Source organism: Spodoptera frugiperda, chromosome 4, assembly GCF_023101765.2.
Source record: "Spodoptera frugiperda isolate SF20-4 chromosome 4, AGI-APGP_CSIRO_Sfru_2.0, whole genome shotgun sequence".
NCBI classification, from domain to species: Eukaryota; Metazoa; Arthropoda; class Insecta; order Lepidoptera; family Noctuidae; genus Spodoptera; species Spodoptera frugiperda.
In genome coordinates, this window is record NC_064215.1 from 9,767,713 (window position 1) to 9,793,066 (window position 25,354).

Genomic DNA, 25,354 nt, shown 5'->3' on the forward strand with positions numbered 1-25,354 from the left:
TAAAAATTATGGCTATTTTAATATTTTTTTTACTATATGTGATATCAAAGATTGTATGCGTCGTAGAAACAAAAACTGTACTTACTGCTCTGCATAGCTCGTTAGGGTCATTTAGATAAATAGAAATGTAAATGGGGCAAGTAGAATATATTTATAGTATCATCAGTCTTATGTGAGCGGTGACCTTAGATTGTTTACTATTTTCTTAAGACTAGAGCATTAATTTTAAAAGAAAAATTAGTTTTAACGCCTAATTAGCGAAATCAGTGCGTTGAAAACAAGACCTAGTGCTTTTAGTAGTGTAGTTAGTTAATATGATAGATAGTCGCAAATGCAACTGTCACGCTTTTTTCAATTTCACACCATCCACGTTGCCAAATTCCGTTCCGGCCGAACTGCGGTACACTGACAGATATTTATTTCGAATTAAAAATAAAACATTTTACGATAAAGGAAACGCGTGTTTCATAAAGATCTTTTTTGGCCAAAATCCACGGGAATTTCTCTTTGAGCTGTCAAAAAAAAAGAAAACAAAATGTGATCTCATTAAATGCATTTATTTTTTTGTTTATTTACGGAATTCCGAACACGATATAGGTACAGTGAGGATACAAGAATAACCTGGACTTATAAAATGCCTGGCTTATTATAGAATATTATATTTGAAAACAACTGAACTGAGCAGTCTGAAATACCAATACTGTGAGACTTTGTCCACAACAGGTTAATAAATATACCGCCATCTCTCTCACACATGGAAAAGTCGCATATCTGCGTCTCATTCTAACATCAGTGCTCATCTAAGTGAGCATACTTTCGCCTCAACTTTTCCCTTTTATTTTTATTCGCGTGTCTCTTCTCTTGCTTCCAGGGTTTGCTCAGTTGAGTGTCCGCGGATTGCGCCCCGGCAATGCTGCAATAAAATATACCTTATTTCTTACGACATAAAACTCATAATTCAAATAATGATAACTCAAAAGATTAATTTCGACAAGTAGCTCTAAATTTTAGTCTTTTGGAAAGTTTATTTCGGTAAAAAAATATATATATCATCATTAGTTTATGAAAACAGCTAAAATTTTTCGGCCTACGCAGATTGCGCGCCATTAGAAATATTACAAACTCTCGGTAAGTACATTCAGCTACGAAAGATTGAAATAAGATAAAAACTATAGTCAATTGTATGTATTAGTGTACACGGCTGAGTGGTGTCATAAATACAGTCTAGTTCATTAAGCCGTCTGCCAGTTCAAAGTACTCAAGTCTATCTTACTCCTTTTACTTTTGTTAGAGAACGTACATGGTTTATTTAGTTTCGAAAAGGCCCCGAGTCTTACGAGGTTAGAGACCAATTTTCGCGACGTTAGCACATCTCATAAAGATGCTCAAACTTTATGAATTAACACTTGGCCGGCATCCAGGGTGGCCATTTCGTCTTCGCAAAGTTTATTTAGGTTTCCCTTAGCTCTAATTGATAATAACGCTGAGATATCTTTCATCTTGGCCAATATGACTGCGTATATATTTTTATATTGCACCTTACTGTTTTGGAGGTCGGCACGTTCGTTGCAAGAGCTATAAATAAAACTTGTTGCCATAGCAACGTTATTGGAATTCTTATGTGATGTTTCATTTTGATTTGCGCGTGTTATGATTTCAGCTCATCTATAGAAAGATGAGAGCGTAAGCACATCATTACTCACATTGCTGTCGATAAATAGAACGGATAAATCTTTGGTATGTGATATTGTATGTATAAACTTATCCTATATATAAAGCAAAGAAAAATAAGACGTCAAATACCAGAGCTAATAGCCCTAAATATAACAAAACGATTTGACTTGAAACCAGTCAAAATCAACGCCCGCCTCGCCTGTATCAATTTCATGAAACAATCGATAAAAAAATCGATACTACGACATAAATAATCGAATAATAAAATCGATAACGCCATTTCGGCCCAACGCTCGATAAAAAGACTCCGATACCTTAGAACATTGTTTAAAAATACCATGTACAGTAAATATTTGCGACATATAGACATATATAACATTTAGTTTCCATTCTAACTACTGGTACATCGACTACACATATCTAGGTATATTTATAGGCGGATCTAGACATTAAACATGCGTATTCTTACCCAAACACAGGTTTGCCTTTGACGTGGGCCGCGCTTTTCTGCATCGCGAAGAAAGCCTTGTCAATCTCGTTGGATTTGTTCAGCCAACCCTGTAGATAAAGATTATATTATTTAAATGAAACAAGAATATGTAGTTTTTTATGGTATAAGCCGGTAAAAGAGTAGACGGATCACCCGATGGTAAACAACCGTGATCGGTCATAGACACCTCTAACACCAGAGAATTTACAAGTACGTTGCCAGCCTTTTGAGAGTTTTATTTATACATATTATATTACTAATATATAAATCTGAAGAGTTTGTTTGTTTATAACAATGAATTTATTTTTGTAAATAGGTTACAAAAGAGCACTTCTACGCGTCAAAATTATTATAAAAAGAAATCTAGATCCGATTTGAATGCTTATTTTTGTGTTGAATAGTTTATTTATCGAGGAAGGCTATTAAAACACTACGCTATAACGAATAGGAGCCGAGCAGACCGGGTGAAACCGCGCGGAAGTAGCTTTTTGAAGATTTTATAATTATAGGTTTAGATAAAAGACAAGTGAATAAATTAGTTTTAAATAGAAAAGTATTTAGGAATTTCGGAACTTGAATTACAAAATTTATAGAAAATTATTGCTTAATAATTTTAAACGACTCCATTTTGAAATGATCAACAATTTACAACATCGAAAGCCGACATGTTTAAACATTTATCGAGTATCGACAAGCAAACGAGGTGTTTACGAGCTTTAAAACTTATAATAACGGTTATTGAGGGCAACATTATCAATGTACATTATTAATATAGGGCAACACATTTAGTTGAACATTTTGTTTCTTGTAAAAAGTAATAGAGGGGCCTTTGCTATGGAGATTGAGTAAGTCAAGTTGAGGGACCAATCAATTGGTGTTAGTGTAGAACTGTAGCCTTAGTATGAGTTTGCTTTACGTTTAAAATAATCGAAACGAGAGCGTATTCGGCGCTCTGATTGGCCGGCTCGAATAAACACCAACGAATCAGAGCGCCGAACGTTCTCTCGTTTCGATTCGGTTGTTGAGGTCGAGATTCGAGACAGTTCCGAGTCTGAAACACCAGAGGCGTTACAAGTGCGTTGCCGACCTTTTGGGGGTTAGGAATTTTAAGGGTTATTTGGCGAATCGAGGATTGGGAAGATTGGGAAGATGGGAATTGGGTCTCCGGTAACCTCACTCACACAACGAAACAACGCAAGCGTTGTTTAACGTCGGTTTTCGGTGAGGCCGTGGTATCACTCCGGTCGAGCCGGCCCATTCGTACCGAAATGTGTGTGTGTGCTGAATCGTGTAAATGATGATGATCTCCCACACTTGCATCATCATTTAAATAATTACATCATCATTGACTAACCTCAACCATCCTCGCCTCCCGAGGAGTAGGTTTCCTCTTCTCATTCTTCTTCCTCTCCTGCAGCATATCGTCGAGTGGTTGTGGTTCACAGCCGGGCGGTAGCTGGGCCCAGCGCAGCCGTCCACTGGCCGCTTCCTTCAGCATGATGCGAGCTGACCGGGACTGGTCTGGCTGACCTGCCGCCGTCATGAAGCCTCTGTTGACTGGAGAAAGAACATAGTTGTTTAGCTCTTAGTTATATTGTTTGGTTACCTTTTTCCGCCACTGTCTAGTTTTATATAATGCATGCTGTGAAACTCTATTATTGGCTTAAGAACCTCATGTCACATATACCGTATCATGTACCTACTTAGAAAAGTAAGCTGTTGAGTTTCCTATAAATAAATATATACATAGTTATTAGTTTTTATGGAATCGAGGGGCTTTTAAGCTGGGGAGCGGGGGAAATTATCAATTACGTCTTCCGCCTTGTGCGAAGCGAAAGGGAGTATCAGACTTACTGACTAAAACGCCAGAAAACAAGCAGATAGAACACGTAATAATAGACGTGTGGTACATACTCCATGGACAGTCGCAACACTAGACAGAGGAATCATAATATGTATCATCATAGAGGAATAAATAATATTATTTTCGAGAATATAATATGATACTCCTCTTGGAGTAGACGGTTCGCCGAGTGTAAGCAATCTGTAATCATCAAATTCAGTAATAAACATACGCAATACCTAAATCTACAAATGCATTACAGGGCTTTCAAAAACTGTGTGCGCTGTTTTCTTGAAGGTGTAAAGATTGACACGGTAGCTAAAGTCCCCGTCACGAGAAGCTATAAATTTTGTAAACAAGTGTTCAGGAGTTCACAACGTAAAAGTAAAAAGTGATAACGAAACAATAACAAAATTAACAATAACAACCAGATCAGCGATATATGAAAAGCAATGAAACAAACTTGTAAGCATTCGAAACTCGAATGACTGTTTATTTCAAAATGGCATCCTGATAGTTTACAATCCCTGCGACGGACGCGTTCCGGTACCAAGAAACACAAACGATAGCGCTTTGCGTCGTTAAAATATAATTCGAATAAATTAAATAGGTTGTTACTTTCATATAACCCGTCCATATTTCATGTCGATTGAATATGTTCAAGTTATTATTATCTCGCAGTATAAAATGTTTACTTAGTAAAAGATGTTTGTTTACATAATTTATAGCTTCTCGTGACGGTTACTTTAGGCAACCAGCTGCGATGCAGCGTGTCGCGGGTTCGATGACTGCAGGAAACAATTCTTTGTGTGATCTACAAATAGTTGTTTCTGGTGTGTTGTGGAATTGTATATGTGTGAATGCAACCACGACACAGAAGATATCGACACAATAGAAAATAATAATAACAATCAACTCGTTAACTGAGCGGAATCCACTCAACGTCAACAGACGTCGCGGCAGGCCTAGAATGAGGTGGCAGGACGAACTTGACACCTACGATAAGGATTGGCCGCAGAAAGCTCTGCTTAGAGAGGTGTGGAAGGAGGGTAATGATTCCCCTGCAGTGGGACGACCATGGCTAAAAATAAAATAAATAATAGATACTCACACGCATGAGCAGTAAGTATCTGCTTGTAATCCGGTTCCTTATTGTCGTCCTCCGGCAACAAGAGGCCGTACTTCTCGGCGAACGTGTGCTTGCTGACCAACTGGCAGAGACGGGCCATCGCCGCGTCGTGGGCACGCATCTTTAATTAAAGCAAGTATTCAATAAAGTCATCACCCTTATTCTTTATGTGGGTGTTGTAAGAGCTGATTAATAAAGTAGGCTACGCGACGTTGCCGCGTCTGGGCACGCTGCTCATGATGAAGAGTCCCTGTGTGACTCGAAACTAGTAAACGCTTTTCTCCATTAATGTAAGTGAGTAAACCGTGATTATTAGTTAATTTAGTGTCACACGATAGTTATTACAAAGACAACACATTTCATTGCTAGTCTGAGCAGCATAATTATCTAGCATAACAGCAGCAACCAGCCAAGCATTTGACATTATGGCAAACCCTCTTGCATCCAGCAGTTGACTACTAACGACCTTTGAACATTAAATAAAGAAGAAAATTGAGAAATTATTATAGTTCCTTACTTAAAAATCTACCTAAACCTGTACTTACTTGATCAATTGGCAACACTGCCGTTAACAGTAGGTCTGGGGCGACGGCGTACGCTGGCAACACTAGACCGGGGCAGTCCAGCAGTTCTATATCTTCGTCCAATATCAACGACTGTATGTGCCGTGTGTGACCAGGCATCGAACTTACACTGACCTGAGACAAATAATATTAAAGTTTTATTATGTAACTTAATTTATCGCGAATCCCAAAGTCCCAAAAGCCCAGTACCACACTTGTAGCTCCTGACCATAGGCATGGTCGATTGCTTACCATACCTAGGATGATCCATCGGCTCAGATGCCAACCTATGCCATAAAGAAGAATAGAGTAGCCTTACCTAGCCTACCTTCACCTTGTGCTAAGCAATCGACATTGGCCATAAACACCAGTAACCTTAGTATGAGTTTGCTTTGCCTGTTGGCCGGCTCGAATAAACCAACCAATCAGAGCGCCGAACACGCTCTCATTTACATACAGGATTTCGTACTAAGGGAACAGTCCCTACTATTCCCATTCCCCTCTCATCATACACCATCCATTTCTCATTGTTTCATCAAAAAACAACAAATAACATCAAACAGTTCTCACCTTTTTAGTCTTCATTAGAACATTGACAGAACTAGACTTGCCGACATTAGGATACCCGATCATACCCACGCTCAATCTAGGAGGATTCTTTAACCTATCTACCTTCTGACTCTTCAGTACTTCTAGAAGCTTCTCTCTATCAAATATTTCATGTGAATTATTAACTTTAGGTTCATTTCCTTCTTCTATTTGTGTTCCTTCATTATTTTCCGTGCTTTCTCTAACAGGATAATCTTCTATGGGCTTTCCTAATTTTAAATTTTCCACAACCCTGTCTAATATTTCTTGAATCCTATCTATTCTATCAGCAGTAACATTCACAGCCTTGTCAAGATCCCCTAGTTGCTTTTTAAACAATTCTATATCTTCTTCTGTATGTTTTAAAGCCTCTTTTTCAACAGAATCATCGTCTAAGTTATCTTCTGTGTCTGATATTGCGGAATCTGTTTCTGAGTCTATTTCTTCAGGTATTGATTCCTCGCTAACTTCTGATATTTTACGTTCATTCGTTTCTTTAGCTGCCGAGAAGAATATTATTGAGACATTCTGAAAGAGATTTGTTTTTAAATTAGTATTAATTTTATTTTTTTGTCGAATATTGGTGAGTATGTGTGGTAATGAAATGATATGTTTTTGAAATTACTGAAATGTCAACAAATATGTTAATTCATGGTCATGGTAATGCAAAAACTTCATTCAAGAAAGTATGGCAATAATGGCAGAATAATTATGACAGAAGACTTGTAACTTACCTCTTTAGTGAAGTATTCTGCCCAACATTTCCGTTCATATTCAGTAGTTAAATCTGCCTTGTTCAATAAGAGAATACATTTACACTTCTGTTCCTGGGCATACTTCTCTAAGTCAGCACATCTGAAATAAAAATTAAATTCCGTTTATATCATTGAATGTTGTGAAGTCAACTTATGCCTCGTAACTGTAATTGTGCCCCCGGTAACCTCACTCCCACAACGTTTTGACAAGAAACACACATGAAACAACGCAAGCGTTGTTTATCACTACAGTCGAGCTGGCCAATACATGCCGAAGCATGGTCTCCCACACAAATTTTTCTACAAATTATAGACAGATTGCAGATAAGGAAAAAACAGTCCTAAACTCTCGATAGTGTATACCATAGGACATAGTTACCTGAATAGCAAAGGATTCCGAGCATCCAACAAGAGCAATACAACATCTGACTTCTCAAGGGTCCTCCACAACTGCTTCCAGAGTTCCAAGTTCCTTTCATATGGAGTGACCGCTGCGCCAAGTGAGGCTTGTAGCTCGTTCAAGTGTCGGCGCCATTCTAGAAACACTTCCCGTTCACGGTTGAGCTGATCCTCTGCTGATATGCCTGGATGCCATGGAGGTCTGAAATATGTAATGAAACATTATGTTTTATTTGACCCTAGGGGTAATTTTGACCCAACTTTTAGATCAATGATAAACAACCAACTAATATATCCATTGTCCTAGATTCCTATTGGATATAGGATTTGGATCAAAGTATAACCCATATGGGTCAAAATAAACCAAATTTACCCAGTACTTACTGGGTAGTTGCACTTGCAACTATCTATAAATTTGGTAGAATCCAAATTTGGGTTTAATGAATGTAGAATGGAATACATAGTATTTTGTCGGGTAGTAAGAAAGGTGTATATTCCTATAAAGTACATTAAATCTAATGGAGTAAATGTGACATGACTATGTATATGTATACTATAATCATAAGCATCATAAAAAAATAATTCTAATATCCAAGTGTGTACTGACAGTGTGTTTGTGAATAAGGCCATCTTAGACAGTATACATAAGAAAAATTAAAACAGACTAATAAACTTAACAACTCTTCTAATTAAACTCACCTCCGTGGCACTGTAAGAGGCTGGTCAAAGTTTGGCTGTGAAGTCGCCATTTCCACTTCACTTGGGAGAGTATTCACATACTTCAGGTTGAGCTTCTCCGCAGTAAACTCTCTCTGTGCCAGCTCAGCGGTAGAGAGAAACTCTTGCAGAGACGACTCGGCTGTGACGGACTGAAGGTTGAGACGGCCCCAATCATAGCCATCGTTGACTTCTGTTGTATGGAGCTGTGGAAGAAATGAAAGAGGAATTAACTAAAAATCAGCCTATTCTGTAGACTGCGTACATCACAACATCTGCGCATGCAGCTCATAATAAAGATTCCCTCTGTGACTCGAAACTAATAGAGCTTTTCTACATTAATTTACAAGGGTAAACTGTAATTTTTAGTTAATTTTATATGTCTCACAATAGTTATTATACTTAGAAACAGAAATGATTAAATGTTATGCTTAACATTTAATAATTTCTGCTAAGGTGATAATGATAATGAAGTAGCAGAATTAAAATGAAGAGGAGATGCTTTTAAGACTCGGTTGACATAACTAGTTCAAATTCAAAAACGATAAATTAAAGTTTCAAAGTCTATTTTCCAATAAGAACAGGAAACTTTCAGTATTAATATTTTATCAATATTACAACATATTATGCAAATCTTGATTAAAAAATTAATACTACCTGAAACATGAAATATTTATAAGGTTCAAGGTTATTAAATTGTTAATTTTTGTCAATAATCGTGTCGATGTTAAAGCAAAGACTAGTAATACAGCTTAGAATATTTGTAATAAAATAAATACGGTACACATTAAGAATTGAAATGGAACCAATAAGACAAAACATAATAATATAAAAACAAATACTAACCATGGTGTTGTCCTCCACATGTTTTCGGTGGCGATTCTTTGCAAATCGGTCCTTAATAAGGGCGCGTCCTAAAGAATCTTTATTTTTCTTCCCCATTATAATTTGTTCACTGTATATTACGGCAAATTACAAGATATAATCGGCATCTAATTTGAAAACGTGCGTGCTCAAATGATTGCGATGAATTTTTTGAAATGTCAATGTGAAAATGACAGTTTGACAGTACTCAAAACACATGGTGTTGTTTTTGTTTTTGTTTGTCGATTTTCGTCATAGAGAAAATTAAAATGGGGTAACGTGCGTGGGAGCGTGTGGGTAAGGGTAACAGCCGTTCGTTACCCCCACCCACGTGAGATTAGAGTTTGTAAGAACACGAACTCTACTCTTACCTGAGTCAATAAATTAATAAACTTAAATAAATAGTAGTACTTATCTACGTAAGAACTTGTTCTACTTGTCGTTCGTTCACATAAGAAATTACATGAAGAGCAGAATGAGAGTAGTTACTTTTACTTACTTTGCACTTTAGATTTTGATTGTAGATATGTACTTCTTATCATAGGCGTAGCCAGGTTTTAGTATCAGGAGGGGTTCAAGAAAGTAAAACGAACAAAACTTTCCTCATGAACTTCCTTCATTCATGATATAAAAAAACAATCTTAACCTCTCACGGGGGGGGGGGGTTGAAGCCCCGCCGCCGCCCATGGCTACGCCTATGCTTCTTGTTCTTATTACCCACTTTGTTCTATCTTAAGTATCGTAATAAAAATCTTGAGTATTGTACCACCTTTTTATTAATATCCTTTTGATGGTTTACATAATATAGTTGGAATTACGAAAGACATAGTTCTTTTATTTGATTCATATCTGCAAATGAACGCAATGAGATAAAAGTTGCCTTTTTACTTTGTATTTCATCTAGTGGGAGCTCTGCCTACATAGCGTCTTCCGGTCCGCGGTCGCCACTCGGTCACCGTCACCCTCCTGGCACAGCAGCCAGTATGTGTCCTCCGAGCGATGTGGTCTGTCCATTGCCGGGGAGCCAGCGGCCAGATGTCTCTCGGCTGATGATGATGATGACTGTATTCTTAAAAAAATGCTAAAACTGAACGTTACTGTAAGCGAGTGACCATAGACTTAATAGACATTTGATCATAGACAGCAACTTTTTAATTTAACTTTTTTTGTAAGGCTAGCAGTCAAACGAGCGAGACTTCGATTTTCTTCAGAACTTACAAAAATATTGTAATAAGTGAAATCTCAATTTATTATGACTGGTAAAAACCTAGACTAACACAAAATCAATTAAATTAAAGGATAAAGTGCCAAAGACCGTTGAGAAAATGATGTCTCATTACTACGAGCACTACCATCGTTGTGAGACACTTGCTGAATTTAATTTTTATTTTGGTGGTGATAATGAAGAAGATATGGATGATGACGATAACTATATTTACTGTTACTGCAGCAGAGTGTACATAAAGTAAGTAAAGTAATCATTTCTTTTATTAAAAGTATTAATGATCGACTCGTGGTCTGGATTTTTTTATGCAAAAATGGAGGGAGATTTTGATCATGGGCGATAACTATTTTAAAATTCTTTAGATAAAGTTCAATGTTGTTTATTTTGGTTACATTCCTTGCTAATTGCTGTTTATTCTTACTATATTTATAAATCTAGTCCAACACATACTTCGTAATGACTAGGCGTGACTGACAAAAAAAAATATTATCCCTACCTATGTTTTTAAATATAACACAACGGAATACAAAAAAAAATGATAGTAATATTTACTGAAATTAACTTATTCTTATTTAGAGCTAATAATTTAGTTAGGTATTCATAGTATTGTGGTAAAGAATATTTTTACTACTAAGTACAATACTTGAATGATTTTTCCTTTTTATTTTTATCAATTTCAATCAATTACACATTTTTTTGTCAATTGTTATTTGTTTGCACTTTCATCTCAGTAGATTTACATGCAGCTTTATCAAGAACAGTTAAATATCCATATTTGCATTCAAGTTATCATATCATAAACAATGGATTGAACTAACCTATGAATTTAGATGAAAACTAATTTAAAAATTCTTGTCTTAACATAACCAACAACTATAATATTAAATATTTGTATTTTTTTTATGAAAATCCATATCAAACTAATAATTTAGTGAATTAATGCCTAGTTTTTATGAAATATGAATAAATAAATATAAACAAAACCATGCAAAACCAAAATCAACAATCATGTTCACTAAATTTTAAGGAAGTGTTGAGCCGTCAATTGGTCTGTGTGTGTATTTGTTTGAAACAAATGTAAAATTTAACTTAGTTTTTTGTTAGTCTGCAAGACAGATACATTATAGTAAATATAAATTACTCTCTTTGTTTCAGAGATGGCGTTGACACATACTTTGTGGACAAAGAGTATGCCAGTGAAAGCGACGTTGAAGTCCTGCGGGACTCACAGTCTCAAGATTTGGAGGACCACTCCCATGTGCATTTCTCCTTAGACGCTTCTTATAAAAATAAATGTGAGGTAAGTAATCTGATTATTCTCCTTATTACTAAAATAGCAGAAATTAGCACAGACAGATACAACAAAAATAAAAATCAAATAAAGTATTATTCATGGGCAGCGCTGATTGCTTACCATCAGGTGATCCGTCTGCTCGTTTACAGTGATTCATATTACATAAACAAACAATGTTTTTTATGGAATTATGTTGTTACTTATGTTTTCCTATGTATTCATTTTTATAGAGAGACGATGTAGCAAGCTGCTACTGCAGTGCATCCCACACTGAGAACTGCTGTTCTACTGACGAGCATGATGCAGGTCACACTCACGGTACTATATCCCACGCACTACAGCCCAGTGACAGCGGCGCAGATCTTACATACCAAGATTACCACTTTGAAGCTCATGATAAACTCGAACGAATGGACGAAGACCTCCCAGATTCTCCAGAAAACTATTTAGCAGAAGATACTTGGGAAAAATTCTGGGCCATTCATGGAGAAAGACTGATTTGGGCATCCTGGATAAAGAAATACAGTGACTACATCAACCCAGCCTATTTGGACGAAAACAAGGACTTAGTTCTAGATGAGAACAACATACCTAAGCAGCATTCTGTTGATCAGATTTATAAGAAACAGTCTGAAACTAGCCAGAAAGTAGAAGACGAAGAAATGAGGGAAAGGAAATTCTCTTATGATTCCAAAGTAAATCCTTATAAGAAGCGTAATTCTCAAAATCAAGCAGAGAAGGCTGATAAAAATAACGAATTAAGTAAAGATGAAGGTTGGTTACCGATAGCTAGGCGTCGATCTTGTTCTGAACATGACAGAATTTTAAGTCCGAGAACTGTAGATGGTACGGACTCCATGACTAACGTGACCAGGCTCACTCTATCAAGCTACGACGTTACTTCTAGCCACGTCACATCAGAATCTACGCCTACAGACACTGACTACAGTGTGTCGTCATCCTCGTCCGATGACCCATCCAATGATCAGACTAGGATAGTGAACTTAGAAGAAAAGTACGAGAACCCAGAAGCACAAACGGATGAGTTAGATCCTGAGCAATATTGGCAATATTTATGGAAGAAACATTTTGGAGAACAATACGCGTTGCATTACGCGCACTACACAGAACACCACATCGCTCAAGCCAAGGATGTGCCAGCAATACAGATAGAAGTTGTACCAGAACCAGCGAAAATTGAAGAAAAACTTTTGGAAATAGAATGCGAAAACAGTGAAGGAAACTCTCAAGAAACGCCCACAGTTATCGAAATACAAAAGCAAACAGATCAGATCTCTTTAGAGGACAAACCTAAAGCTGAAAAAAAGAAAAAGAGGAATTATTATGCTACCAGTAATAAGAAGAAAGATAGTGGAAGATACATAACTTCTGTCGGTGTTTTGCTACAGAACTTGTTGAAGGAAGAGCAGGCAAAGCAAAATGAACTTACTGATGCAGCTGATAAAACAGAAAATAGTACGAATAACACAGACAGTACCGAAAAGGCTGAAATGGATGTGGTTGATAGTACGACTGTTTCAAATAGTACTGGAAATGTGAATAGCAATGATAATAATAATTCAAGTTCTTATACCGGTGGTGGCGACGATGAACCGCCAGAAGACACGCCTGTGGTCTTAAAACGGAGGTAAGAAGCTGTTAATTTTTTCTATGATTAATTTAGATGTTTGGTTTCGTAAACTTAAAGCAATGGGGGTCGTAAATAAAATGTCTATTTGTATTCCTTTTAAGATATTTTTAGTCAGCTATTCAATCAAACTTCTATTTATTAAAACTTTTGTTACTTACGTTTTTGGTCTATAATTAAAACGATAAAAATAATGATAAAAATGAAAGTTCCATAATACCAACTATTCTTCCGATAACGCGGGCGCCTCCATGCTAACCGTTGATCAACAATACCAACTAGATATCGGGTCGGCGCAAAAATACGTCTCGATAAATAACAGCTCACTTGAGACATGAGCTCTTATTTTGTTTAGTTCACTTGTAACACGGCCAATGTAAACACGTTTCACAATGCCGCAATGTGAATTCAAGAGTTGCAAAAGTAATGCCCGAAAAAGCAATTTATCGGCCGGAGTGTCTTACTTTCGGTAAGTATATATAAATTAAGTTATATTATAATTTTTAAATTAACAAATAATATTTAATTTTGAACAAAATTACCGATTTTAAATAACCGCTACAAACATTTGGCCAAGATCGGCCAATACGTGGCCAAACGCATGTGTAACAGAACAGTAGACGCATGGAGTAGATTTATGTTGTAGGTAATAATTTAAAATAATTTGTTACTAGAACTTTCAAATAGGTTAATGCTACTTTTGTGTCTGTTTTTTGAACTCTCATTAGATAGTTACTTATTTCTTTTTTTTTTTAGTTTTCCTAGCAATCCGTTTACGTGTGCAGAATGGGTCTCGATTGTCGCCAGAGAAAGAGAAGATAACTTTTATAAGCCAGCTAAGAATTCGGTCATATGTTCAGATCACTTTGATAAATCGGATATATCCGGAAATACTAACCGTCGTCGATTGGTTAAAACAGCAGTGCCTAATATAACAACATACATAATTTTAACTAAACTTTTACGTTCATATTATAAATTATTTTAGTGTTGAACGCGACTCCATACCTCCTTTAGTAATATTCGACAAAGCAAACTGACACGAAACAAAACGCTGTAGCTCACAAGGCCGTGACAGGAAATAGTACTTTATTTGTTGCTCTTTAAAGTTGGTTTTACACTTAATGTTATTTGACTTATGTCTTTTCATTTCTAAGTGACAGAATAGGTTTATTGCTTTTGTTACGAAAGATAGTAAGTGTAAGATAATATTTTGAAGATTTGTGACTTTATTACTAGGTGCGATGGTTGAAATTAGGTTTAACTTAAAACTGTTTTAAAACTTTTATCTTAGTACGTTAAAAATAAATGCAGCTATATAGGTATAAATTCACGCGGACGGCATTTGGCTTTGATTTTGTACGTGACCCGTTATCTAGTTGGTATTGTTGATCGAAGATGCCAACCGTTGATCATGCGAAAGCACGCGTGCGATAAATTTTGTTGTTTTGTCATTGTGATAAAAACCAAACTAATGAGTATACAAAAAAAGTTTCTTTGGAAAAGTTGTTTGTATTCGTGAGTACAACCACGCGTTTAAATATCGTTCACTAATTACCAGTCACCCTATATTTTGTCAGTCAGATGATGAAGCGAGATGTGTAAGATATATAGCAATAGATGTTTTATTGTCGCCTACCCCATGGGAGACAGGCGAGAAATTATGTTTGTACGTATTTGTCAGCCAGGTTTCTTACATCCAACCTCTTTAACAAACTAATTAAACACACACACACACACATATCACGCCTTTAATCCCCGAAGGGGTAGGCAGAGGTGCACATTATGGCACGTAATGCCACTGTGTCCACCCACATTTCACAATTTATGTTGTAAGTCCCATGTAATAGGCGAGCCTATTGCCATATACCGGGCTCCAGACTCCGTACTACTACTGAGAAATTTTCGAAAAACCGAAAAAAGCCCAGCAATACTTCGCCCGACCCGGGAATCGGCAGTCCCCTTGCCCGGCAGTCGCACTTGCAAACACTCGGCCAACGAAGCAGTCTCATTAAATTAAACTAATAAAATTATTCCATTAACAGCCATGAACTTGATGATGAAGAAGATGTAGCTCAAGCCAAGATAAAGAGCACTATACAAATGATGGGGTTCCACGTGGACACTGACAAGTTGCCGAAAGGCGAGCTGATTTATAGGAAGCGGCCGAGCAAACTGCGCCCGCCTAGGCTAAGGAAAAACATGGGCAATAAAAAGACTTATTTCGATGAAGATGGCAATCCGTATCAGGTGAGTTCTTTATTTATACTTTAGTAGTTTAAAGGAGAAGTTTAAAACAGTGTACTATTTCTTAAGACGCCTCCTATTTTATAAAAAAAAGTAACTATCCTCGAACTGTTTTACCCGCTGATCTACTGTTATTGGTCAAAGCTTGATGTTTTATACTTTCTTCGATATAATAATGAACTGTACAATCTAAGTAATAGTTATTATAAATGTTAAAGTTTGTGAGTTAGTGGTGTGTCTGAATTTTTGTTACTGAAGCACGTCAAAGCGGCTGATGAAGTTTAGAACAGGGGTAGATTATAGTCTGAGATAAGTAGATAACACAGGCCACTTTTTATCCCACGGAAACGCGGGTGAAGCTGCGGGCAGATGCTAATACAAAATATATATTTTTTTATTTCAAACATTAGTTCGAGATTAGCCGGAACGTGTGAAGCAGTAACAACCTGATAATTTTACATGTATCTTTTAGCCAAAGGATTCTCCAGACGAAAGGGAAATGCAGACGGATGATGACTGCACGGAACTGAAGTCCAGCGGTACGCCACGCCTCATGTCCAAAGATCCAAGCTTGGAAGACGACACGGCGAAACTGTCGGAAGCAGCGGCAGTTGCATTACCCTGCGACGCCGATGACGATGAGAAAGAGCTGAAAACTGAAGGATCTCAACATAGTAATGGTAAGGTTTTATAGAAAACTAGCAAACCCAGCGAACTCCGTTTCGCCACCAATAATTTTCCCTATTTTCCTGCTTTTCTCTTGAATTTTTCCTGAATTTTCTTTGCTATAAACCTCACGGAACCCGAGACCTTTCCAACGAATGCAAAACCGTGGAAATCGGTTCGTGCGTTCTGGAGTTATAGCGTCAGGAATGAAAACTCGACTTATTTTTATATAATAGATTATTTATCTTCCATCATGACCAAACCATATTAGTTAGTAGAGATGAAGTTAGTGATATCTTGGTGTGCGTGTCGGTTGAACCACCACATATGAAGCTAGTAGGGCTCATGCCGACCCGGAGTTGCGGACTACCTAGCGGGTTTACCGGGGTTCCGGCTCGAAAACCAGGAGTAGGAAAGGAGAAGTCATTGGATCAAAAAGCATAATAGCTGATGCCAGCGATTTTGCCTACTAAATTTGGCCTATGTCCGTCACCAAACGTTGTTACAAACAATTAGAGTAATAAGAAAATATATTTTTGCAGATAACTCTCGCATGCCAGCGGAGCTAAGAGAAGACCCGAGGATGCACAAATACTGGCAGAAGAGGCACTCTCTCTTCCACAGGTTGGTTGTTTATTTCAGTTTGAAATGAAACTTGTCTAATAAGAAAATCAATGTAATTTTCAATTGAGACTCTTTGTAGTAACTGAATAGATGATGACGGGGTATGAAAATTAAAAATCTATTTAGTCCGTCAGTTAGGTAATGAAAAAATATTAGACACATATTTTTTTTATGTTTAATGCTTATAGAACGTGTCTAAGTTTAGGAGTGGGAGCTAACTACGTCACTATTGAGTATAAAACGTACTCAAAAGTGACGTCACGCGATATTTCAAATCGATATATCTTCGAAAGTATTTGTTTCCGAAAGAAAATAAAAAATACGTGTCTAATATTTTAAAATAATATAATCTACAAGACGGACATTAAAATATAAATCTGTCATCTACCCTATTCTAACGCTTGATTTCATTGGCAACAGATTCGATGAAGGGATTAGGTTGGACCATGAGAGCTGGTTCAGCGTCACACCAGAGAGCGTTGCATCTCACATCGCACTTAAATACAAATACGACGTAGTATTGGACGCGTTCTGCGGTGCCGGCGGGAACACGATCCAATTTGCGAAGACCTGCAACAAAGGTAAGTGACACCTTTCTTCGATACCTACTGTCTCCATTAGTTGAATGCTCTTTAAGTGTTATTTCTTGTGTTTGTGTTGTTAACTAATGTCTGATTATGTCCAACAGTCATTGCAATCGATATCGACCCCAAGAAAATTGAGATGGCGATACACAATGCCAAGGTATACGGGGTCGAAGATAAGATAGAGTTTATTGTTGGCGATTTCTTCAAGTTGGCGCCAGATCTTAAAGCGGATATGGTGTTCCTCAGCCCGCCATGGGGAGGCCCGTCGTATTCTAAAGTAAGTTAACTTTATAGTTTTATTGTGATATTCAGATTATCGGATTCGATCCTTTAGAGAGATTCTGAGTCGCTGTACTCGCTGCGCAATCTTTAATTGGTGGTTCTGTTGCCCTGCCAGTGTACATTATTTTTATGTAACACGCCGTAAACGAGCATACGTATCACCTGATGGTAAGCAATCGCCGCCGCCCACGGACACTTAAAACACCAGAGGCGTTACAAGTGCGTTGCCGGCCTTTTGGGGGTTAGGAATTTAAGGGTTGTTGGGAAAACGGGTATTGGGAAGATTAGGAAGGAGGGAATTGGGCCTCCGGTAACCTCACTCACACAACGCAAGCGTTGTTTCACGTCGGCCGTGGTATCACTCCGGTCGAGCCGATCTATTCGTGCCGAAGCATGGTTATCCCTCACTTATTAAAGACTTCTTGTCAAGTTTGCTTTATGCTACCCAGGCAAGCTGTATACTACCTCGAGCCTCTCGACGCTCTGTATCCATCTTGTTAGCTCTTTGCTTATTTTATTGTCTTGTTTACAGAATTCAGAATACGATATTGAGGTGATGCTGGAGCCGAGGCCGGCGTCAGAACTAATGCGAGTGGCGCGAACTATATCACCTAATGTGGAGCTGTACATCCCGAGAAACTCTAGACCCGACCAGGTAAGAAAAATGTAGCATATGCTTATAATAATTATGTTCTAAATTAATTATGTGTACGAGGAACTCGACTAGTTTCAAGCCATGCTAGAGGCTCATATTCATGAGCAGCATTCCGTGACAATTGCCGCGTCGTGAGCATGGCTTGAAACTAGTCGTGTTCCTGGTCAAAATTTTACGTGAGTAAGCCGATAACATAATAATTAATATAGTATGTCTCACGAAAGTTACAATAAAATTATGTTCTGATTCATTCTCATATTGCTTTTACGTTCCTATGGCTAGCCTTGTTATGACTCTCTTGTTGTTGTCTTTGACTGCCAATAGAAAACTGTTGAAGGCAAATCCACCGCTAACGTCGGTCACCGGTGACCACCACGGCGTATTAAGGTTGGCAGATAACTTGGCAAGATTTTTTTATCATTTTTTTTTCAAGAAAATTACTTCTTTAACTAAAAATACGCGCATGCGGACGTTCTATTATAGTCAGCGAAACGTCGCCGCGTCTGCGCACGATGCTTGTGAGGATCAATCCCTGTGCGATTGGTGGAACTTACTTATTATTAAAAAAAAACCAAGTTACGTGCTGAAGACTATATGTGTTAAATATGTTTTTTTTGTTACAGATAATATCTATTGCGAAAGAGGTCGGATGCTCCGTAGAAATAGAGCAGAGCTTCCTTGATAGACGTTTCGTAGCTATAACGGCGTACTTTTTCTAAAATCATCGTGAATCAGTTTAAAGTGATACACATCAGTGTTAAACTAGTGCAGTGTTGTGACTTTTTACTATGTATATCTTTACGCACATGCATATGTTTGTGGTAAACCATTCAAATAGTAACCAGTACCCTTAGTACGAGTTTGATTGGCCGGCTCGAATAAACCAACCAATCAGAGCACCGAAAACCCTCTCATTTCGATTAATTTAATTTAATGTAAAACAAACTCGTACTAATGGTACAGATACTTACCATATATCCAATAAGATTTTAAACTCAATGTCTACTAGTGCAGTAGGTACATTATATTCAAACTTTAATATTACGTCAATGTGTAAAAATGTTAAACATTTCGTCAAAATATTGAGCAATTCCATTACTGTTAGTAGAATTAATGCAAATCTTCTTTGAAATAGTGTATCTAGATTTCAAATAGTACCTAGTTATTAAGTATGTAATATGTAAACTACTAGTCATTATGTTTACTTTATATTTGTATATAATATGTTGTACATTATATCCAGTTTCATTGTTATACAGTATGGAGATCACTCATATGATTTAAATAAAACTAAAAGTATTTCAACAAAGCAAAATATTTTAAAATTGACTTTTTAAACAAAATAAATAATTAAGTCTTTGACTGCCAAAGAAAACTGTTGAAGGCAAATCCCTCGCTAACGTTGGTCACCGGTGACCACCACGGCGTTCAATGTGTTAAATTAATAGAGTATGTATTTAATTCAATGTGAACAGCTCCATGTACCTTGACCACAGAAGAACTGTGATGTTGTAGGTTGTCTAGGAATGTTACGGACACGCGGCGCTGCGGTTATAACGCAGTTTTTAGCGTAACTACTGGGCCTATTTAGTTCATTTTTCGTATATTGTCAGCCAGGATGATAACAAATATGTGGATTAAATGAAGTCATAAGAGGTCTCCCCATACGGTATAACTAGTTTACTGTGTTCCTTTCTTTGTGCTGCAAAGGTTATCTTATTTTATTTCGACAATAACATAATGTATAAAATTGGTATTTTAAGAATAAACATAAATGTTAAGTAAGAGACTATTTAGTTTTCTTTTTAAATTTCCTTGATCTACCTTTGAAATTTTGTCTGGGTTTATTTGCACGCAAACCTCTGACAACAGGCTAGGAGTCTCGCAAAACGCAGCTTGGCTGAGCAGCTTATAAACACATACAGGACCCGATCCAGGGAGAGCAAACCGAGCAATTACTTGGAGCGGCAAAATTGAGAGGCGGCGGAAATTTAAAAGATGGTTAAACAAAAAAATCCAGCGCCTTACACAAAAGTTGTAAGAAATAATTTATTACTATTTACATAAGCCCGTGACTTGGTGCAGAAGTCAACTTGCATTTTTAGTCACATTATGTAAAGAGTTATAGTTTGACCAATACAAACTTGCAAACTGTCTTAAGTTATTTTTATCAGATCTTTCGCTTATATATACAATGTGATAGGGGCGAGACTTCTAACCCGTTAAGGCTGAGTACTACATCTAATTTTATCGACAAAAGTCAGGGGTCGAAAGGGTCGAATCCCTCCCCTAAAAATTATGGCTATTTTAATATTTTTTGTACTTTATGTGATATCAAAAGTTGTATGCGTCATAGAAACAAAAAAAAAACGACAAACGGTAGCTAATAACCTTGGCTAACTAATTCATTACTTTTTTCATATGTTTGATAATGTTTTGGGGAGAAAAAAAAACATTTCTGAATATTTTTTACCGAAAAAATCGCTATTTTTCAATATTTTTAATTGGGGGTTCAACCCCCCATATTATTTTTTTTGTCGATAAAATTAGATGTAGTACTCAGCCTTAAAGGGTTAGAAGTCCCACCCCTATCACATTGTATAATATGTCAGTTGTGCGGCAGTGTTACATTCGTTTGACGAATTCCCGATCCAGCTGTTTCGACGCTCCGCACTGCCTTTACATACGTCATTCCATTTTTTTTATTGCGATGGTAATACTTATGGAGTTCCTACGTAGTTGGGACGTAGGGCGTGCCACTTACCGGCAAAACCACTGCGGTGTTTCTCTACTGCCTGAAATCGTGACCAGGGTTACCCCTTACGGGGTCACCACACCCGGCAGGCTTCAACCTACAGCTATGTTTGCGGCAGGTCCCGCCACGTTAGCGGTAGGTTGGAAGAGGCCCTGTGAGGCTTTTTTTTGGGACAAGCCCGCCACAACCTCCCATATCGCTGCAACTCCTGTAAGCCAGGATCTACAGTAGATACAACCATTAAAACACCGGAACTTCGGAACACCGGACTGTCTTGGATCCCGCAACGAAATAAATCAGAAGATATTATTAGAGAAGAAGAAAAGAAACGACGATAGTTTCCACTTCCCTCGGTGAACATAATGCAGGAGACAGAATGACTTAAGCCTTAAGTCACAAAAGAGAATGCACAACTGTTAGAGCTGTTATACTTGCTTCTAATAAAAGGTATGACAAAAACGCCTAAACGCACGGAAATTTGTTCTGGACTCCACAAGGTCCGTATAATAAACTACACCTGATGAAAAGCCCTGCGAGGCTGAAAAAGTTTAGGTTAGGTTTAGGTTAGGTTTAGGTTAGGTTTAGGTTAGGTTTAGGTTAGGTTTAGGTTAGGTTTAGGTTAGGTTTAGGGTAGGTTTTTTTTATTACCGCAGATTTATCCTCCTCCTCCGCGCTTTTTTTTATTATTATTTAATATTGAAACCTTACCAGTAGACTTAGGTGACGTTTCATCCGCAAAATATAGCATCCGCGGATGAAACGTCGAAAATTGAATCGTCGCATAGTTAATATTGATGTGGTCATTTCGGCCAAATAGACAAACAAATACCTATTTGTATATAGGAACATTGTCTGTTCTTTGGTTTCGCCGGTTTCGCTAGCAGCTATGTATAAGAATCGTTTTTTATACTGGTAAATAAGAATAATAAGCAATTTACCTAAATAAATTACAGGTAGTTACTGTTTTACTGTGAAAACTGAGTGTTGTTTGTTATAAATATGAGTAGGTACATTCAAATATATTGTTAACACTTAAATGACCAACTATTTGCAACTACAAGACGACGTTTTGTGGAACTTGTATCAGCGTTTAAAAAAACGAAAGGTTTGAGGGTATTTACAAAATCATTGAGACAAACGTAAGTTGTTTTGTCATGAATTGGTTTTGTTGGCCAGTGGAAGCTAAGTTGACAGTGCATCTTGTTGCTTACTACAAGTAAATTAATTAATAATAGAATTTCATAAAGTTTTCATAATCCGATACCTACGTGCGAATAAACTGAGATTGCATATTCCATTGCGGGTGATTGGGCTGTCTTGAGGTCAGATATTTTTATTATTACTTCTCCAAGATAAATAATAAACTCAAAACATTGTAACATTGTTCAGTTTCTATTTTAGAATCACAATTATGGAAAAGGAAAACACGCGATTTAAAATGATTGCATCGCAACGAGGAGGAAAACTTTTAATGCAAGGAAACTACCGTTATTATAAAACACGTGAAAATAAAAACGGACATATAGTTTGGCATTGTGCTTCACAAAAATGTAGGTAAGTCTAATTTGGTTACTAATTATGATTGTAATCTTGTAGTGTAATCTTGAAAGAACAGACAATGTAATAATTAGAATAATAACCCCATAGTTAACCGGTTAACTATTCCACAGCCACCCACACCCATATCCCTATCATTTCTTTTTACCATATCTCACAATAGTCCTGCATCAACCGGGGATTGTCCTTTGGTGTACTTCCATAGTGCATACAGGGATAATCGCCGGCTGATGTCCCATTACATTTAGATTAAAATTGTTCAACGGGCCTCTGCGAGTTGGTTTCGGCCCCTCGTACGCCTTCCAAAGGTCCGGGACCCTGTGGTCCCGTGATTATGTAAATAATAATAGAGGTAATAATTAGAACAAGATTCATTATTGATGTGAATTAAATGACGATTGTGAAAGTCCTCCAAAAAAGTACCATTCAAAAGCATCGTTTAACTGCGTAAGTACCTAATTGGTAATTAGTTATTATTAAATTATTAAATCATTATCATTAGTAGGTAGTAGTAGTCAGTTAGAAATATAACATGATCATTAGTTAATATATTATAATAATTGCGTCTGTCTCTTTCTTTCCCTTATTGCTCATTAGATGATTGCTAGTTACCTGCCACCCTTCGTGCACTATAAATGCTCAGGCGCATAGTCAGTCCCTGTGCCCAACACTGCAACCGTATCAGTTGGCTTTACAACGCGAAGCAGACAACATGAATTATAATAGAAAATATAGTCCTGGAGACAACTGGAGAATTAAGACCAGTATGCCTTCCGAGATTGAGAAGGACCCCGCCCTCCACAAATACTGGCATAAGAGGCACTCTCTCTTCCACAGGTGGTTGTTTATTTCTGTATTATTTGTCCTCCAGTGTAAGAAGTGTTTAAAAAAGGTATTTAAATGAAACTAACGTTGTCTCCTTGGCAACAGGTTCGACGAGGGCATCAAGTTGGACCGCGAGAGCTGGTTCAGCGTCACACCAGAGGTTGTGGCGCGCCACATAGCTGAGAAATACGAGTATAACGTAGTGTTGGACGCGTTCTGCGGTGCCGGCGGGAACACGATCCAATTTGCGAAGACCTGCAACAAAGGTAAGTGACACCTTTCTTCGATACCTACTGTCTCCATTAGTTGAATGCTCTTTAAGTGTTATTTCTTGTGTTTGTGTTGTTAACTAATTTCTGATTATGTCCAACAGTCATTGCCATCGATATAGACCCCAACAAAATTGACATGGCGATACACAACGCCAAGGTATACGGGGTCGAAGATAAGATAGAGTTTATTGTCGGCGACTTCTTCGAGTTGGCGCCTCGTCTCACGGCAGACATGGTCTTCCTCAGCCCGCCATGGGGAGGCCCGTCGTATTCCAAGGTAAGTTGACTTTAAAGTTTTATTGTGGCATCAAGTGTCCATTGCCATTATTATTGTTGCTACGAGTACGTAATAAGGTCTTTCTTTAGATGTTGATTTTGCTAAAAAGTATTGGGTTCGATCCACAGATCGAGAACTTATTTACGAAACAATACAGGAGATGATACTTAGATAAATGATATCGTTTAAAGTGTATTTATTGAATTAATGTTCATTTCATTAACACGTGTGTTGTCCACAGGCGAAGGAGTACGACGTTGAGTCGATGCTGAGGCCGAGACCGGCGTCAGAGCTGATGCGAGTGGCGCGGACGATATCGCCCAATGTGGAACTATTCCTCCCTAGGAACACCAGGCGCGACCAAGTAAGACATCGCCCCACATTCTGCTCAAAATATATTGTGTTCTGATTCATTCTCCTATTGCTTCAACGTTTGTAAAAGTTTGTTACGATGGATTATTCTTTTGTTGGGGCGTATCATTTTATAATGTGTTTGTTTATTTTACAGATTGTGTCTTTGGCGCGTAAGGGGGTGGAGGTTGAGAAAAATTATATAGGGAGAGGCCTCGTGGGCATAACGGCATACTATTTCTGAAATCTGATTTTGGAAGTAGTATGTCCTTAACAGTTCCCACCTGGACTTTGGGCCTCCTCCACACAAGAAGAGATGTCCTCGCTTGGCAGTATTGTTGTAAATACTCAACGAATGAATTATTCCAAATCTGTGATATTCTGTGATATTTTTTATTATTAATTTATAAATAAACGGCATGATTTACTTAATTATTTTGGTTTTTCAATTTCCATAAAATCTTTATTGTTTTCGGAGTTATGTAGTCTCGATGGTTCACCGATAGTTCTCACAACTGATTACAAATCACGCGTCGCTGCTGCCGAGGTAAATAGCACGCGTCAATTACGGTAAAGTTACCCTAAAGTTCGAAAGCAATTTATAATTCCATAGTGTAATGTAATATGTGGTATTCTCCTGTGGGGGAATGCTGCTAACATTCACTCTGTCTCTGCAGCAGAATGTTGACAATAACTGATAACATTGTTAAAATGTTCTAAGTTAAGCTAAGTGTAGTGCACAATATTTAGATAAATCAACGCTCAGTGTCGGTTTTTGAAACATCGAAATTATCCGAACAAACACATTCAAAAACAAAAAGATTTTTTTTTTAAACTTTGCCCCACACTAGGATTTTTTCCTGTGTTGTGGATGCGTTTACAAACATACAAGTTCACATACACATGACACCCAGACCCGAAACAATAATTTGTGGATCACACAAAGAGTTGCTCCGTGCGGGAATCGAACCCGCTACTAAGCCAGTTGCCCAGCCACCGCACCAACCGTGCAGTCAAAAATTAAAAATTGTAAATCGATCGCTAAAATGTAATAAACAATAGAAGCA

At 37.5% G+C, this 25,354-nt stretch overlaps 2 protein-coding genes across 4 annotated transcripts; one reads left to right on the forward strand and one right to left on the reverse strand.

Moving 5' to 3' along the window:
* Positions 1-538: 538 nt before the first annotated feature.
* LOC118272615 (large subunit GTPase 1 homolog) lies at positions 539-9,215 on the reverse strand. The gene is made up of 10 exons (XM_035589228.2): positions 9,005-9,215; positions 8,141-8,364; positions 7,422-7,643; positions 7,022-7,142; positions 6,270-6,815; positions 5,682-5,834; positions 5,119-5,257; positions 3,519-3,721; positions 2,144-2,232; positions 539-913 (listed from the first exon to the last, which is right to left on the reverse strand). The coding sequence occupies exons 1-10, from the start codon at positions 9,098-9,100 to the stop codon at positions 790-792; spliced, it is 1,917 nt and encodes a 638-aa protein (XP_035445121.2). The 5' UTR covers positions 9,101-9,215; the 3' UTR covers positions 539-789.
* A 974-nt stretch (positions 9,216-10,189) lies between these two features.
* Positions 10,190-24,722, forward strand: LOC118272467 (trimethylguanosine synthase). Of its 3 annotated transcripts, XM_050707980.1 has the most exons (11): positions 10,190-10,487; positions 11,403-11,547; positions 11,772-13,189; positions 15,235-15,439; positions 15,909-16,116; positions 16,645-16,726; positions 17,147-17,307; positions 17,415-17,470; positions 23,817-23,936; positions 24,178-24,300; positions 24,445-24,722. In XM_050707980.1, the coding sequence occupies exons 1-11, from the start codon at positions 10,348-10,350 to the stop codon at positions 24,529-24,531; spliced, it is 2,745 nt and encodes a 914-aa protein (XP_050563937.1). In that variant the 5' UTR covers positions 10,190-10,347; the 3' UTR covers positions 24,532-24,722. The 3 variants fall into 3 exon arrangements, with proteins under 3 accessions (XP_050563937.1, XP_050563938.1, XP_035444893.2); XM_050707981.1 differs by lacking the exon at positions 17,415-17,470 and having other exon boundaries at positions 23,761-23,936; XM_035589000.2 differs by lacking the exons at positions 23,817-23,936; positions 24,178-24,300; positions 24,445-24,722 and adding exons at positions 18,128-18,250; positions 18,874-20,039 and having other exon boundaries at positions 17,415-17,590.
* Positions 24,723-25,354: the final 632 nt, after the last annotated feature.